This window comes from Erythrolamprus reginae, chromosome 4, assembly GCF_031021105.1.
Source record: "Erythrolamprus reginae isolate rEryReg1 chromosome 4, rEryReg1.hap1, whole genome shotgun sequence".
Taxonomy (NCBI): Eukaryota; Metazoa; Chordata; class Lepidosauria; order Squamata; family Dipsadidae; genus Erythrolamprus; species Erythrolamprus reginae.
The window spans coordinates 21,368,713-21,387,092 of record NC_091953.1 but is presented as its reverse complement, the minus strand read 5'-3'; the positions used below and the strand labels follow the sequence as shown (position 1 = coordinate 21,387,092).

At 39.1% G+C, this 18,380-nt stretch overlaps 1 protein-coding gene across 3 annotated transcripts in view; it reads right to left on the bottom strand.

Moving 5' to 3' along the window:
- The window catches only part of RNF17 (ring finger protein 17), a 91,514-nt gene that overhangs the window by 46,645 nt on the left and 26,489 nt on the right, over positions 1 to 18,380 (bottom strand). For 2 of the 3 annotated variants that reach the window (XM_070749760.1, XM_070749761.1), the window contains exons 9-16: positions 14,555 to 14,635; positions 11,211 to 11,366; positions 9,864 to 10,053; positions 8,625 to 8,796; positions 5,395 to 5,585; positions 3,945 to 4,083; positions 1,677 to 1,836; positions 592 to 707 (exon numbers count right to left, since the gene is read on the bottom strand). In XM_070749760.1, the coding sequence (XP_070605861.1) occupies positions 592 to 707; positions 1,677 to 1,836; positions 3,945 to 4,083; positions 5,395 to 5,585; positions 8,625 to 8,796; positions 9,864 to 10,053; positions 11,211 to 11,366; positions 14,555 to 14,635 (1,205 nt within the window). Of the gene's footprint in view, positions 1 to 591; positions 708 to 1,676; positions 1,837 to 3,944; positions 4,084 to 5,394; positions 5,586 to 8,624; positions 8,818 to 9,863; positions 10,054 to 11,210; positions 11,367 to 14,554; positions 14,636 to 18,380 lie in introns of all 3 variants that reach the window. The other variant, XM_070749759.1, reaches the window with a different exon arrangement.

Below are 18,380 nucleotides of genomic sequence, written 5' to 3'. Positions count from 1 at the left end.
CGGGGGGAGTTGGTTCCAGAGGGTCGGGGCCGCCACAGAGAAGGCTCTTCCCCTGGGGCCCGCCAACCGACATTGTTTAGTTGACGGGACCCGGAGAAGGCCCACTCTGTGGGACCTAATTGGTCGCTGGGATTCGTGCGGTAGAAGGCGGTCTCGGAGATATTCTGGTCCAGTGCCATGAAGGGCTTTAAAGGTCATGACCAACACTTTGAATTGTGACCGGAAATTGATCGGCAGCCAATGCAAGCTGCGGAGTGATGTTGAAACATGGGCATACCTAGGTAAGCCCATGACTGCTCTCGCAGCTGCATTCTGCACAATCTGAAGTTTCCGAACACTTTTCAAAGGTAGCCCCATGTAGAGAGCATTACAGTAGTCGAACCTCTTCTAAGTAAATAATTTGGTTAGTTTACAGTTATTTTGAGTATCATATTTTAATAGATTTATTTAAATTGAAATATACCTTAAAGTAAATAAACATTAAAAATTAATGGATATTAACATTATCACGTATTATGAAAGAAGATCCAAAAACTGAACAAGGCATTTTGGCAGTTTAACTAGAGTCTATAAAACATATGGCTTTCCTACCTTTTCTGGGGGAACTAAAAACTCATCTTTTATTTTACGCATTTCTTTTATATTTATTCTAGCAGTATTACCATAGTCAACATATTTAACTTCAACTTCTTGATGACCTGGCAATCCTTTGGGGAGGAAATGAAATTAGGTAAGAATTAGACCTTGAAAGGATAAAAAGAAGTATATTTATCTAAATGAAAGACATCTGCACAACTATTTATGTGCCATATTCTTTTCATGTACCCATCATCTTATTTCTCCAAAGTTATATTAAAGAAAACGTCTTATTATCTATATTACAATTCTATTCCTGATTTTGGTTTAATGCTAGAAAATCCAAGGAAATCAAAAAGTCTGTTGCATATTCTTTTCCGGCATCAAAATTCGGCATTTGTTAGCTTGATTTGAATGAATATTTCACAAAGTTATAATATCCTGCATGAATTTAAGATTTTTAAAAATATAATTGTCATTATAGAAATTCATAGTGGCATATTACCCTCATGTACCTGTCCTGAAAACCAAAACCCAAAGTCTATTTTCACATAGAAAAACGTGTAAGCTTGTGGTTGGGTTTTTTTTTTAATTCAACTGCAAAGAGGTGTTTAACATAAACCAGAATATCAGGACTCAAAGTCCCCAGGTTGGAAGCAAAAATTAATCTTAGAAAAAACATAGCAAAATTTGCCATTGCTACAAGTGAACAAACTTTATTGTACGGTTATGAAGTTAACTGTAAACATTTATTAACCGTAAGTCTTTATACTTACACAGTAATAACTTCATAATCCTAACCCTATAAAAAAGATTGAACTAAAAAAATAGTAAAAAGAAATAAAATTACCTCCAAAGGTGAAGGGATCTTGTCCCCAGACATATCTTTCAAAGTTGAACCCCTTAATTATTACATCAGTTATATGTTTCCCAGAGAATAATGTGTCTATTTATACATTTATGATGCAGTGTCAAAACAGATATAATTTTGGACTACAATAATCACAATATTGGATAAATGAAACGCACTGCAATATTTCACTGGAAAAAGTTTTTGATCCAGAGTGTGTTCAGAATAATTATGCATGCCAGACACTTACCAATCACCTGTGCTCTGTACCAAACACCATCATCTTCAAATTTGGCCACACACGGTTGGCCAAGGGTTGGACAAAGAATTTGCAAGTCTGGTCCTGCTTCATTTTCATACACTTCTTCAACTTTCTTTAGAAAAGCTGCAAATTCGGGACCTTGTTCTAACTATAACAATGAAAAAATAATAATTACTTCATGCTAACATTTGGCACTAATATACTAATTTGCATCATCATATTGCTTATTCTTAGCTGAATTTGGTGGCACTGTAACTAATGCCACAGGAAGGGCTCAGAAAGGTAAAAGGTTTAGCAAAGATGCAAAGGATGCAACCAACATCAGCTGTCAATCTGAAAGCCAAGTATAAGCCACCTGCTATATTTTGGTCCTCAACAATGAATCCTTTCACTTTTAATTTTAAAAAAGATAACTTTAGAACAGTTTTAATGTTTTATATTAGTACTAAAAAGAATACCAATATGAACAAAAACATTACAGGTAGTCCTTGACTTACAATAGTTCAACCAACACTACAAAAGCTCAACCAATAACCAACACTTTCATAACCAAAGTGATGGTTAAGACCTATAAAGCCCTTCATGGCATCGGACCAGAATATCTCCCTGACCGCCTTCTGCCGCACAAATCCGAGCGACCGATTAGGTCCCAGAGTTGGCCTTCTCCGGGTCCCGTCGACTAAACAATGTCGTTTGGCGGGTCCCAGGGGAAGAGCCTTCTCTGTGGCGGCCCCGACTCTCTGGAACCAGCTCCTCCCGGATATTAGAACTGCCCCCACCCTCCTTGCCTTCCGTAAACTCCTTAAAACCCACCTTTGCCGCCAGGCATGGGGGAATTGAGATATTTCTCCCGGGCCTATATAATTTATGTATGGTATGTTTGTATGTATGTTTGATTAATAACGGGGTTTTTAAAATATTTTTTAAATTATTAGATTTGTTATGAATTGTTCTATTGCTGTTGTGAGCCGCCCCGAGTCTACGGAGAGGGGCGGCATACAAATCTAATACATAAAATAAAAATAATAAAATTAATTTAGTGACCAATTCGCAGTTACATCACTGAACTAAGTGATTTATGATTGTTTTTCACATCTAAAACCAGTGGTGGGCTGCTAAGGTGGAACGGTGATGTGTGCTCGCCCCCGTGGCTCTGAGTGCTAGCGGATTCCAGCGCAATTATGCTACTGTACCTGGGAGCGTCTGTGTGCAATTTCGCTACCTGCCCAGGTGCAGTAGCATAATTGTGCTGGACTCCGCTAGCACTCAGAGCCATGGGGGCGAGCACACGTCACCGTTCCACCTTAGAAGCCCACCTTGCCAAGATAAAGGAGAGTTTATGCATATGCCCTGGGAATGCCTAGTGGTGCAGAACTTTTGGCAAAAAGTGCAAGAGGATATTAATAGCATATTAAATATAAGATGGACGATTACTAAGGAAATGGCAGTATTAGTAAAAAGTAGTGAGATGGGAGAATACAGAGAAATAAAACAAGCAGCGATAGAAAGCGCTCAGGCGGTAATAGTCTTGGGGTGGAAAGACGCGACAAAACGGACAATGCAAAATTGGTATAGGTATATGTTGAACCACATTCAAATCGAGATTATGGATAAAAGGATGAATTTGATTAATGAAACTGATTTGCAACAGCTGATGGGGAGATGGGACAAGGTAAGACGATATATGGCGAGTAGGATCCGAGACCAAGCTATAAGAAACAAGTTGGAATCACTCTATAATATGTAAAGAAATATTTCACTCTTGGGTTTAAATGGTTTATACAAGAAATAGCCCCAACTGGTGGTGGGGTATGATTGTCTGGTGGTGGGATCACTGAGCACATGTTATATGTTGTGTGTGTGTTTTATATTATAAAAATCAATAAAAATATTAATAATAATTAAAAAAACCTTAGAAGCCCACCTCTGCTTACAACCATTGCTGCATCCCATAATCACATGATCACTATTGGGACGTTTGGCAACTGATTCATAATTATGACGGTTGAAGTATCCCCGAGATCATGTGGTCACCTTTTGCGACCTTCTAAGAAGCAAAGTCAAGCCAGATTCATTTAACAACCATGTGACTAACTGAACAACTGTAAGTTATTCACTTGACAACTGTGGCAAGAAAGGGGCACAGTTCACTTAACTAATTCTCACCTAGCAACAGAAATTTGGGGCACAATTGGAATCATAAGTCGAGGACCACCTGTACTAACATGAACCCTAACATTAAAATGCAACACTTACCATCTGAATGTAGAAGTCACCAGGGCTATTAATGTAACTAACAACAGCAGCAACCTCTGTATTTTCACGTGGCATAAGAGGTGGGTAGTACTCCAGTGGTACTGTATTTTTTGACCAATCAGAAAATTCATTCTGAAAACTAATAAGGTCAAGAGATGAAAATAAACTGTTAGTATGCAAGAGAAAGCAATCTGAGACTATTTTTTTTACTTTGTTGTTAGTAGTTTTGAATATGAAACACAATTGAAGATATGAATTACACAGAAAACCTATTCATACTCGCCTTACATTTATTTTAACACAATCTTATAAATCATAATGTATTTAAACAGGAACACCATGGAACAGCATTTAATCTGCTACTTTATGTCAATCCCCACCCTAAAAAGACAAAGAAGGAAAAAAACCCATGACTTGGCTAAAATCTTTTTCTAGAATTTAATCCAAAATGTAGGCTAATTCACATTTCAAACAAATCTGTAAGTACATCTTTTAATTTCTCCAGTGTAAGTCAATATATTCCATTGGTTTCTATGGGAAAACTGAAAAAGATACCATTAGGGATATTCTAATAACATCTATCTATCTAATATTCTAATAGAATATTATTAGAATATTCTAATAGGTTCTATGGATCCAGGCTGTAAGCCTCCTTTTTAAAGCAGGTTGCAACTTCCAACAGAAAATTTCAAGGGAGAAATAGCAATTTTATTCACTAAGAAACAGTATCTAATCAATCTATAAACTCAGAAGGAAATACAGTGATACCTCGTCGTACAAACGCCTCGTCATACAAACTTTTCGAGATACAAACCCGGGGTTTAAGATTTTTTTGCCTCTTCTTACAAACTATTTTCACCTTACAAACCCATCGCCGCCGCTGGGATGCCCCGCCTCCGGACTTCCATTGCCAGCGAAGCACCTGTTTTTGCGCTGCTGGGATTCTCCTGAGGCTCCCCTCCATGGGAAATCCCACCTCCGGACTTCCGTGTTTTTGTGATGCTGCAGGGGAATCCCAGCAGCGCAAAAACGGGCGCTTCGCTGGCAACGGAAGTCTGGAAGTGGGGTTTCCCAGCGAGGGGAGCCTCAGTGAAATCGCAGCATCACAAAAACACAGAAGTCCAGAGATGGGGTTTCCCATGGAGGGGAGCCTCAGGGGAATCCCAGCAGCGCAAAAATGGGAGCTTTGGCTGGCAAAAGGGGTGAATTTGGGGCTTGCAAGCATTAATTGCTTTTCCATTGATTCCTATTGGAAACATTGTTTCATCTTACAAACTTTTCACTTTAAGAACCTTGTCCCGGAACCAATTAAGTTTGTAAGACAAGGTATCACTGTATATTCCATCTTAAATCATATGTCAGGTAACCTAAGTTAAATCTCTATTGAAAACATGTTTAATGTCATTATTGTTTTATGCTATGACTTTAAAATGCTTTTAGTTATGCATACCTTGCTAAATCCAAGAAAACTAGAGCATCTCTGAGGGATACAGGCATGTCACTGCTTATTTTGTTTGCTGGAGGCTTCATAAGATCTACAATAAGCACGCCATTCTCTTCTCTAAAAATTTTCATCAGAACAGCTTTGCTATTTACCATTCTCAAAAATTCTGCCCGTGCTCTTCTACCCCAGCCATTTTCCTATTGTGGGCAGAAAATAATAATAATAATTTATTGGATTTGTATGCCACCCCTCTCCGCAGACTCGGGGCGGCTAACAACAATAATAAACACAACATGTACAATCCAATAATTAAAAACAACTAAAAAACCCTATTATAAAACCAAACACACACACAAACATACCATGCATAACTTGTAATGGCCTAGGGGGAAGAGCTATCTCAACTCCCCCATGCCTGGCGGTATAAATGAGTCTTGAGTAGTTTACGAAAGACAGGGAGGGTGGGGGCAGTTCTAATCTCCGGGGGGAGAGGGCCGGGGCCGCCACAGAGAAGGCTCTTCCCCTGGGGCCCGCCAAATGACATTGTTTAGTCAACGGTACCTGGAGAAGGCCAACTCTGTGGGGACCTTATCGGTTGCTGGGATTCGTGCGGTAGCAGGTGAGAAAAGCCAAACAATTCACTGAGGTCATCTTTTGAAATGATGTGCTTAAAATTTCTAAGAAGCAAACTTGCAGCTTTCTAGAATTTAATCCAAACTATTTTGTACCTTTTGCAAGATCTCTTTTATCTTAGGTAGACAGTTCAGAGCACTAAATGTGTTGTATTTAAGATTAAATCAGTAAAGGAACTTATTTTAAGTTTACGTTCTAAGTGTTAAATCAGTAAAGGAACTTAGAGTGTTTTAGGTTTAACTGGCCACAAAATATAATATAAAAAATATGTACAGATTTATGAAAACTTCTGTTTTTCAAATCAATTTAGAAAAAAGTGACATACTCCTTGAGGAACAATAGAACACAAAAATCTATTTTAAAAATAAATAAAAATAGTTTAAGATGTTTTGCCTAATATCTGAGTAGCAAAATCCTTTCTCCAACCCTTTTTATGCTATCAAAATATATTCTGAAAATTTAAAGTGCAGAGAGGCTACAATCATTCCATCTTTTTCTGTGAATAAAAATAGCTTCTAATGATAGAAGTGGATTACTGGATGTTATTTCTTGAGGATATTTAACAATAACTTATACAGTGGTACCTCTACCTACAAACACCTCTACTTACAAACTTTTCTAGATAAGAACCGTGTGTTCAAGGTTTTTTTGCCTCTTCTCAAGAACCATTTTCCACTTACAAACCCGAGCATCCAAAACTGTAACTCTAGGAATCTCTAGGAATCTCCTGGGAGGAAACAGGGCCAGAAAAGGCAGGGAGAAGCCTCCGTGGGGCCACTTTAGGAATCTCCTGGGAGGAAACAGGGAGGAAACCACCCTCCCTATGGTTTCCTCAATCGCACGCATCATTTGCTTTTACATTGATTCCTATGGGAAAAATTGCTTCTTCTTACAAATTTTTCTACTTAAGAACCTGGTCACTGTTGTGATTCAGTCTGAGGCTCCTCAGGGAACGGCTGGAACTCTGTCGGCTCCATGCTCAGAGGGGGAGGACGAGGAACAGGAGGAGGACCAGGCAGACGGGGAAGAGGAATGTCAGGATGAGGAGGAGAGAGAACAGCCTGAGACCCCCGGGGGGGAGCTCTCCCCAGCGAGTAGCCTGGAGTCATTAGATGAGAACGCACAAGCCATCATAGATATGAGGCAGAGAAGGGCAGCACAACGAAGGGGACAATTAGCCAGGTATTTCCATCCCTAATAGGCAACAGCTGGGTTTGGGTGTGGTTCTCCTCAGAAAGGTTGAAAAGGCAGGCCCGCCCTTCCTGTATTGTGGAGAGTTATCTTTTGGGAGTCCTGTGACCTTGCTTCGATCCTTGGCGACTCTGATTCTGGCTTGTGGCCTCGAAGGCTGAAAACTTGGGGGAGGCGTGGGTTTTATTATCTACAGTGGTGTGTGTGCCAGCAAGAAGCCTGTTGTATTGTCTGGCCGTCGTGACTCTTCTGTGAAGCTTCATAGCATTCCAGTGTGTAAGAACAGTTTTTGTTATCTGTGTTTGTTTTCAAAGATATAAAATGACTTTGCTTTTTACCAGCGTGTCTGGCTACTCTTTTTAGTTGGTGTTGACGTCTGGGGGAACCCAGACAGAACAGTCACGGAACAAATTAAGTTCGTAAGTAGAGGTACCACTGTATACGGCTTCATAGTCCTTAACAACCCTAAGTGGTTTACAGTGTCAGCATATTGCCTCCCACAATGAGTCCCCATTTTACCGACCTGCGAAGGATGGAAGGCTAAATCAACCTTGAGCTGCTGGCAGTTGGCAGAACTAGCCTGCAATACTACAGTCTAACCACTGTGTCACTATGGCTCATAAAATAAGCTTACAACTGGCAGTGGACTAGAGATAAAATTCTCAAATGCTCAATTCAGATTTCATGTTCCATTATGAATTATATTAATCACAAAACTCAAACCACTGTTCAAGTTTGTATGAACTTACAAACTTGAACAGTGGTTTGAGTTTTGTGATTAATATAAATTATGCTTTATAGCCACTCATTTCCTTCTATTTCTCTGCTCTTGAAATACTGTTTCAAAAGAACACTCTCGTTTCATTAGCAGAGTAGTTTGTAGAAGCATAATGGTTGTGAAATATGGTTTACCTCAAACCAAACCTCAGAAAATATTGAATACAGTACAGTAGTACCTCTAGATACGAGTTTAATTCGTTCCAGAAGGGAGCTTGTATGTATCTGGAACAAATGGCTTTAGACTTTGTTTTTCCCCTCCGAGATAACCAGAAGCAAGGATTCTTGCGCCACCTAGTGGACGCTCAGCTCGTATCCCGAATTTGAGCTCGGGTCTGGAACAGCAATTTCTCTCCCCTGGGGGCTCGTAACTTGGAATACTCGCATGTGGAGCAGCTTGTATCTAGAGGTACATTATCTGGCTCAAAGAGAATCTTTCCAGAAGGTTCTGGAATATTAGGTATATCAGTTCCCCTTGATTCAGGATATCTCTGTCACTATCCACATTTATAGAAATATCAAAAATCTGTCTATAACTGCGATAAAAAGAAGAAAATCGATGACTAATGTTAGACTATAAAAAGCCATTTAAATAAAAAATGGAAAAAAAGGCATCCAATATAATTCTCACTTACCGAATCCTTAGGTACAATGCCCTTTAATGAGCATTGTAGGGCTAATTTACTAACACCTCTGATCCGAGTCTCTAAAGATAAATCCATTTTTCTCACAACCAAACAGAGATCTTCAATCATCATATATTTAAGAGTAACGTCTTCGGGATTCACAGTAACTTCATTAGGAACTCTGATGGTGGGAGAAAAAAAACTACATATGGGTTTATTTTGCATTTTAAAAATACCATACATTAAGAGGTCATTTCCCAATACTGAATGTATAATGTATATATGCAAGTAGTGATTTCTGACAGTCTAAAAATGGGTGAACAGTGCAGTCAGGCGGTAGGGAAAGTAAGTAGGATGCTTGGCTGCATAGCTAGAGGTATAACAAGCAGGCAGAGGGAGATTGTGATCCTCTTATATAGAGCGCTGGTGAGACCACATTTGGAATACTGTGTTCAGTTCTGGAGACCTCACCTACAAAAAGATATTGACAAAATTGAACGGGTCCAAAGAATGGTGGAAGGTCTTAAGCATAAAACGTATCAGGAAAGACTTCATGAACTCAATCTGTATAGTCTGGAGGACAGAAGGAAAAGGGGGGACATGATCGAAACATTTAAATATATTAAAGGGTTAAATAAGGTCCAAGAGTTTTTAATAGGAAAGTGAACACAAGAACAGGGGGACACAATCTGAAGTTAGTTGGGGGAAAGATCAAAAGCAACATGAGAAAATATTATTTTACTGAAAGAGTAGTAGATCCTTGGAACAAACTTCCAGCAGACGTGGTAGATAAATAAACATACAGTATATCCATCCTAAGATAAAATACAGAAAATAGTATAAGGGCAGACTAGATGGACCAGGAGGTCTTTTTCTGCTGTCAGACTTCTATGTTTCTATGTTCTATGTTTCTATTATACCTTAGTCCAGGGTTGTCAAACTTCCAATGACACATCGTAACATGATGTATCGCAACTTCCGCCCCTTCATTAAACTGGGGGTGAGGTGGCCAGCACACCTATCAAACTGTGCAATAGGATAACCAATAACATCTCATCATGCTACAGGCAGAAATAAGATTTTTTTTTAAAAATCAAATTCGCTTTGGAGCATCTGGTGAAGCACCATTCACTAAATCATCTCTGGATGAAATGATAATTTCAAAACCAGTTTATAACTACAAAAAAAAAAAAAGGAAAATCTAAACGTGATAGATTTGGACACAAGTTAATTTACAATTATTCATACCTTGAAATAATTAAAACTTCTGGATGCCCAAAGTCTATAAGGAATACTTTCATTACGGCAATATCACAAATTTTGTATTTTGTCAGATCACAGGGTTCCTCCTCATTTATATTCAGGAGCGGAATTAGTTCAATTATTTCAGCACGGCACCACATTCCATGCTCTTTGCTTTTAACTAAAATCCTTGTGCCTGAAACACATTAAAATTTAAACATCATTACTACTTTTAAGCATTCTTAAGAAAGGATATTTATAGAACTGTTGAATGGTCTCACTCTTCAATTCAATCTTCGACACTTAAAAGTTTTGTCTGAAAGTAAGAACAGAGGTTTTACTTACTGCTGCACAACTCTGACTGACTAATCATGAGATGGCAGCAAAATTCCATCAATAAATCATGTGATAAGCATAAGGTTTTACTTTAAAAAATGCATTTGTACTACTAGCAAACTTAAATATTTTTTCCAATTTCGGAATAAATGAAGTAACTCCAAGCAAAATCTGAATTTAATAACCATGAAAAAATAAACAATAAAACTTGAGAATTATTATTATTATTATTATTATTATTATTAATTAATTAAATTTGTATGCCGCCCCTCTCCGTAGACTCGGGGCGGCTCACAACATTAGTGGCAAAACAATGTAATACAAATCTAATAATTCAAACCAAAAACCCATAATTTAAAAACATGCACACAACGCACCATACATAAACAATATAGGCCTGGGGAAGTTATTTCAGTTTCCCCATGCCTGACGGCAGAGGTAGGTTTTAAGGAGTTTACGAAAGGCAAGGAGGGTGGGGGCAATTCTAATCTCAAGGGGGAGCTGGTTCCAGAGAGTCGGGGCCGCCACAGAGAAGGCTCTTCCCCTGGGACCCGCCAGACGACATTGTTTAGTCGACGGGACACGGAGAAGGCCAACTCTGTGGGACCTAATCGGTCGCTGGGATTCGTGCGGCATGGGAAGAGTGTTTAGCAAAACCCAAAGAATGGGAAGAGTGTTTAGCAAAACCCAAAGGACCCTATAGTTCAATGGTTAAAGATGCTCAGCTTGTTACTGGAAAGCTGACAGCCCAGATTTGAGACTCCAACGCTCTGTGATGGAGTGAGCTCCCGTTACTTGCCCAGCTCCTGCCCACCTGGCAGTTCAACAGCATGCAAATGCGAGTAGATAAATAGGTACCACTCCAATGGAAGATAATGTTTCATGTGCCTCAGCCTGTGGCCACATGATCACAGATAAGAAGCAGAGATGAGAACCAACATGGTGGACAGGGAAAACCTTTATCATTTCCACAGAAGTTTAAAAGATTCTGAAATTATAACCTATCTGAAATATTACCTAATTCCAAAATGTCAGTAGGAGACAAATGGCTACTCCTACAATAGTGTTTCAACATTTTTTCCAAATAGATTGCAGCTTTCTTTTGGGAAACTTTCCGAACATAGAAATGACATGGATTTATTACAGAACTGACAATAACATATTCAGGAACGTCTGTGTAAGATAGAATATAAAATGAATGAATAAAGTCAAATACAGTAATAAGCAAGGTTTTATACCTTATACAGTGATACCTCGTCATACAAACTTTTCAAGATACAAACCCGGGGTTTAAGATTTTTTTGCCTCTTCTTACAAACTATTTTCACCTTACAAACCCACCGCTGCCACTGGGATGCCCCACCTCTGGACTTCCATTGCCAGCGAAGTGCCCGTTTTTGCGCTGCTGGGATTCCCCTGAGGCTCTCCTCTATGGGAAACCCCACCTCTGGACTTCCATGTTTTTGTGATGCTGCAGGAGAATCCCAGCAAGGGAATCCCAGCAGCGCAAAAACGGGCGCTTCGCTGGCAACGGAAGTCCGGAGGTGGGGTTTCCCAGCAAGGGGAGCCTCAGTGAAATTGCAGCATTGCAAAAACAGAGGTCCGGAGGTGGGGTTTCGAGGACTTCGGTGTTTTTGCGATGCTGTTATTTCACTGATGCTCCCTTTGCTGGGAAACCCCACCTCTGGACTTCCGTTGCCAGCGAAGCGCTTGTTTTTGCGATGCTGGGATTCTCCTGCTGAGATTCCCCTGCAGTATTGCAAAAACACAGAAGTCCGGAGGTGGGGTTTCCCATGGAGGGGAGCCTTAAGGGAATCCCAGCAGCACAAAAACGGGCGCTTCGGCTGGCAAAAGGGGTGAATTTTGGGCTTGCACGCATTAATCGCTTTTCCATTGATTCCTATGGGAAACATTGTTTCGTCTTACAAACTTTTCACCTTAAGAACCTTGTCTCGGAACCAATTAAGCTGTTCTGTTCGAAAAAAGTTCCTAATGTTATGTTCCCGGGTCACCTTGACCCGGACCGAAAACTCTTCATTTGCAGTGCTTATGTTTGGTCTTTTTGAAAGCTTTTTTCACCTGGAAACATGTTTGAACATTTCTGCACACAATGGAATGAAAATTGAACTGAAAAAATTAATCCTTATTGGTTTATTTTGCACATAAATGTGCCTCCCCCCCCCGTTTTTGTGAAAGTTTTTTCAATTTATGGATAGTTTTGCTTGCAAAATCCATTCTATTTTACTAAAGTTGGTGTGGGATTGGTAGCTTGAACATTTCTGCACACAATGATATGAAAATTGAACTGAGAAAATTAATCCTTATTGGTTTATTTTGCTCATAAATGGGCCCCCATGCTTATACTCAAATAGGCTTATACTCGAGTAGGCTTATACTCGAGTATAAAATGATATGGTCTTATATTCAAAAATAAACCAATAAGAATAATTTTTTTTCAGTTCATTTCTATTTTTCTTATGTTTAGGATTGTTCAATTTAGTATATCAAAACTTTTGAGTTTATTGATAATTTTGCCTGCAAAATGCATTCTATTTTACTATTCTATTTTGGTGTGGGATTGGTAGCTTGAACCTTTCTGAACATAATGATATGAAAATTAAACTGAAAAAATGATCCTTATTGGTTTATTTTGCTCATAAATGGGCCCCCATGCTTATACTCAAATAGGCTTATACTCGAGTAGGCTTATACTCGAGTATAAAACAATAAACCAATAAGAGTCATTTTTTTCAGTTCATTTATATTTTTCTTATGTTCAGGATTGTTCAATTTAGTATATCAAACCTTTTGGGGGAAAATTCCTTAGGGATTTGTAGCCTTAAAAAATATAAATTGACACGAAATTCAAAAAGGATGGGGGGAGGGGCTTTTTGATCAAAATAAAAATATAAGTCTCAATTTTTCCAGTTCAATTTTCATATCATTATGTTCATAAATGTTCAAACTAGTTTTCCAGTTGAAAAAGTTTTCAAAAAGATTAAATTCAAGTACCTAAAAAAAATATTTTTGGTCCTGTCATATACGAACAGAAACAGATTTGAAGTTATGATTTTTTTTTGCCCAGAAAACAATTAGCCACCACCCCAAAAATATTTTTTGATGACCAGCATTGTTAAATTGAGTAAATGAATGCCTAAGATTTTAAAGAATATTTCGGATTTGGAGCATAAAAAAATAAAAAGTGAAAATGATTGCAAGCAGCCGAGGGGGGGGGAGGCCTTATTTCTGATGTTAAAAAACCAGTAAGAATCATTTTTTTCAGTTCCTTTATATTTTTCTTATATTCAGAAATGTTCAAGCTACCAATCCCACACCAACTCCAGTAAAATAGAATGGATTTTGCAAGCAAAACTATCCATAAATTGAAAAAAAAATCACAAAAACGGGGGGGGGGGGCACATTTATGTGCAAAATAAACCAATAAGGATTAATTTTTTCATTTCAATTTTCATATCATTGTGTGCAGAAATGTTCAGACTACTTTCCAAGTGAAAAAAGTTTTCAAATTGACCAAACATAAGCACTTCAAATGAAGTGTTTTCGGTCCGGGTCGTATGTGACCCGAACATAACATTAGGAACTTTTTTTGCTCAGCAAAAACTAAGCCCCCCACCCCCCCAAAAAAATTCTCATAGAGAGAACCCCTGAAATGATGAAAAGTCATGAAATTTCAAGTTTCAGATATGCAGGGAAAATTTTTTACAGGGACTCAAACTTGGCTTCGGGTCACATACGACCCGAACAGAACAGCAGGGTTAAGTTTGTAAAACAAGGTATCACTGTACATGAAAAATCAAATTATTTGTACAGAAATTTATTTTATTTGCCATCTCTCTTACCTTGGGTTAGGTTGCTTACAATAATAAAAACAAAGAAATGAAACAAAACAGAAGCAAAATAATAGAATAAAATAAACAATGGAAAAGTAAATAACATGAATATATCAACATGATATTCATAAGCAATTAGCCAACTAGGTTTCTACACAGAATGAATGAAATTGCAAAACATTTACTTCAAAATAGCAACATCTGGCTCAACAGTTAACTGTTTTAGCATCAATCATAATCTACTTTCATCTCTCAATAGTTATTTAACATTTGAAATATTAAGTCAAACACTTGATTATTCCAAATCAAGCATTTTTTTTTGCTTTACAACCATTTATTGTGAAAAAAAATGCATGTCTATTCAATAAACTTCCTCTTATACACTTGATCTTTATCTTCAAAGTTAATATTTAAAAGAGAGAGATGGTAGCACTTCTTTCTACATTTCAAAAACCAAACTATTAAATCAATCATTGTGACATTTTATTTTGCCATATCACAGCTACATACCAGCCTTTAACTCAAACGGGACCTGCTGTGCTTCAAAAAAACTCTTCTGATATGTAGATTTGCCACCTTCTGCGGAAAATGCTTGGGGGGAAAAACAAGGATATATCAACTCCATATGTGAATATTATTCACTTGGAACAAATTGAAGGACTGACTATAAAAAACTGAAACTTATAGTCTTTTAAAGCCAAGTTCAGGTGTCAATCTTATTGCCCAAGAAGTCTATTCTGAGAAATCCCAGGAGTCACAAGCAATGGGCATCTTGGGGAGATTGTGTATATTAAGACCAGCAAGATAGTAGGAGATGCCACCTGGCCTTTTTTGACAGTACAGCGGTCCCTCGATTTTCGCGGGTTCGAACTTCGCGAAACGGCTATACCACGGTTTTTCAAAAATATTAATTAAAAAATACTTTGCTGTTTTTTCCCCTATACCATGGTTTTTCCCGCCCGATGACGTCATACATCATCGCCAACTTTCGTCCGCCTTTAATAAATATTTTTTTTAATAAACTTTAATAAATAAACATGGTGAGTAATAATCTAAATGGTTGCTAAGGGAATGAGAAATTGCAGTTTAGGGGTTTAAAGTGTTAAGGGAAGGCTTGTGATACTGTTCATAGCCAAAAATAGTGTGTTTACTTCCGCATCTCTACTTTGCGGAAATTTGACTTTCACGGGCGGTCTCGGAACGCATTCCTGGCAAAAATCGAGGGAACACTGTATCTTCATTGTATGGAAGGGGCAGAAAGAGACAATTCGCTCCTTACTGCCACCACCTTGCTCTGGCTAACTTGCTGTGGATATAAATAACCATAAGCTGGGCCTTCTGCGTTGGTTTCCAAAGTCAGGTCAACTTAAGGGAGGAAGGCTTCCTTACCTTGCTAACCCAGTCCCCCATTGCTGTCCCAACCCCCCATGAAATTCGTGCTAGCTGGAATCATCTACTTATTTATTTGTTTGTCAATCAAGTACAGTGATACCTCGTCCTACAAACTTTTCGAGATACAAACCCAGGGTTTATGATTTTTTTGCCTCTTCTTACAAATTATTTTCACCTTACAAACCCACCGCCGCTGCTGGGATGCCCTGCCTCTGGACTTCCATTGCCAGTGAAGCACCCATTTTTGCACTGCTGGGATTCCCCTGAGGCTCCCCTCCATGGGAAACCCCACCTCTGGACTTCTGTGTTTTTGTGATGCTGCAGGGGAATCCTAGAGAGCCGGTGGTGCAGCAGGTAGAGTGCTGTACTGCAGGCCACTGAAGCTGACTGTAGATTTGTAGGTCAGTGGTTCAAATCTCATCACCGGCTCAAGATTGACTCAGCCTTCCATCCTTCCGAGGTGGCTAAAATGAGGACCCAGATTGTGGGGGCAATAGGCTGGCTCTGTTAAAAAGTGCTGTTGCTAACATGTTGTAAGCCGCCCTGAGTCTAAGGAAAAGGGCGGCATAAAAATTGAATGAATGAATGAATAAATAAATAAATAAATAAATAAAAACGGGCGCTTCGTTGGCAACGGAAGTTCGGAGGTGGGGTTTCCCAGCGAGGGGAGCCTCAGTGAAATCACAGCATCGCAAAAACACAGAGGTCCGAAGGTGGGGTTTCGAGGACTTCGGTGTTTTTGCGATGGAGCGATTTTATTGATGCTCTCTTTGCTGGGAAACCCCACCTCCGGACTTCCGTTGCTAGCAAATCGCTCATTTTTGCGATGCTGGGAATCCCCTGCTAGGATTCCCCTGCAGCATCACAAAAACACAGAAGTCCGGAGGTGGGGTTTTCCATGGAGGGGAGCCTCAGGGAAATCCCAGCAGAACAAAAACGGACGCTTCGACTGGCAAAAGGGGTGAATTTTGGGCTTGCACGCATTAAGCGCTTTTCCATTGATTCCTATGGGAAACATTGTTTCGTCTTACAAACTTTTCACCTTAAGAACCTCGTCCTGGAACCAATTAAGTTTGTAAGACAGGGTATCACTGTATAAGATAGTAGTTTATATAAGCATAACATAGAAAGTAATGATAAAAGAAAACAATAGGACAGTAGGACAGGTATGGTAGGCACAATGGAGCGCTTATGCCCACCCCTTACAAACCTCTTAGAAAAGGGGAGAAATTAACTGTAGACAATCTAAGGTTGAAGATTTGGGGGTTTGGGAAAGAAACAACAGAGTCAGGTAGTGAATTCCAAGCACTGATCACTCTATTGCTGAAGTCATATTTTCTGCAGTCTAGTTTGGAGCGGTTTAAATTTAGTTTGAATCTATTACCTGCTTCTGTGTTGTTGTGGTTGAGGGTGAAGTAGTTATTAACAGGAAGGACATTTTGATATATGATTTTGCATTCTGGTCAAGCTGAAGCGACTCCAAAAACTCTCTTTTCAAGGCTTTGGTTTTCAAACTAGTAAATCTTTTATTTCTCTTCTTACACTGGGAAGATTGTCATGGTTACAATGCCGCTATGCAAAGGCACATTCCAAATTTAACGAGCTGAGTTTGCAAAGCTATAAATCCTTTCTAGTGAGCAGAGGAGAACCTCCTTGCTAGCGGTTTATCTATGAGTCATTTCAAGTCTAAATTTGCAGAGTTTATCATAATTATTATCAAAAGCTTACTTCTCAGAAGCGAGTAATGTCGACCATATTTCAACACGCAGTTTGCATGAAAGCGGCTTCATTTTCGCTACCTTGCAGGAAATGACATATTGGTTGATTTACACAGTTCTAAATTGCAGATTCAAAACTTTTACCCAAACACCTCCTCCCTTTTTTTTTTGCAAATCTCCTAAATTTCAGGTTCACCCGGGGATTGTCAGCTACCCACCCACTCTCGGAAGATGAACTGCTTTCCATGCTAACGTCTAATTCATTTTCTCCTTCGTCCTCATCCCCACTGCTCTCTGACAACTCTCTTAAATCAGGGTACATTAAAGCTTCTCTCTCTTTGTCCTCCTCCGAATCTGGCACTTCCTGAGGCTGACAGGGAATACTCACATGGTTAGATCAGTTCGGAGGCGGCGTAGTTGTAAATTGTCTATTTTCAGTATTTCAAGTCTAGCGGAGTAAGGTATTTTGTTACGGGAGGAGGAGTGAAGGACTCTTCTTGTGAAATATTTCTGGTCTCTCTCAGTTGTATTGTCTGATATGCAGTGCGGGTTCAATACAGGTGAGCAGTATTTTAGAGTTCTGGTTAGCAGTTGTATGTTACATAGTTGTATGTTATGTAGAAGCTGCTACGCAAGATTAGATTGACAATTAGATTTTACACATACGCACAAAGGTTTAGGGACATTTTTCCACATCTTGTTTGAATGGGTATGATTGGTTTTTTAATAATACTGGGTTTTATAGACTAGTACATTTAGTTTTAAAATTAATTGGATTTAGGCAATTTTATTTATTTATTTATTTATTTGAGTTTTATGCTGCCCTTCTCCTTAGACTCAGGGCGGCTTACAACATGTTAGCAATAGCACTTTTTTAACAGAGCTAGGCTATTGCCCCCACAATCCGGGTCCTCATTTTACCCACCTCGGAAGGATGGAAGGCTGAGTCAACCTTGAGCCGGTGATGAGATTTGAACCGCTGACCTTCAGATCTACAAGTCAGCTTCAGTGGCCTGCAGTACAGCACTCTACCTGCTGCGCCACCCCAGCTCATCATATTGTATTGTTCTTTTTTATGTGTTGTAAGCCACCCTGAGTCTTCGGGGAGGGGCGGCATATAAATGCAAATAAATATATATATAAATAAACCTGAGCCAGTAAGCTGCCAATTGTGCCTGGGCCTAGGGAGAAGGACTACTTCTTCGGTGTGCTACATTGAACCTTGA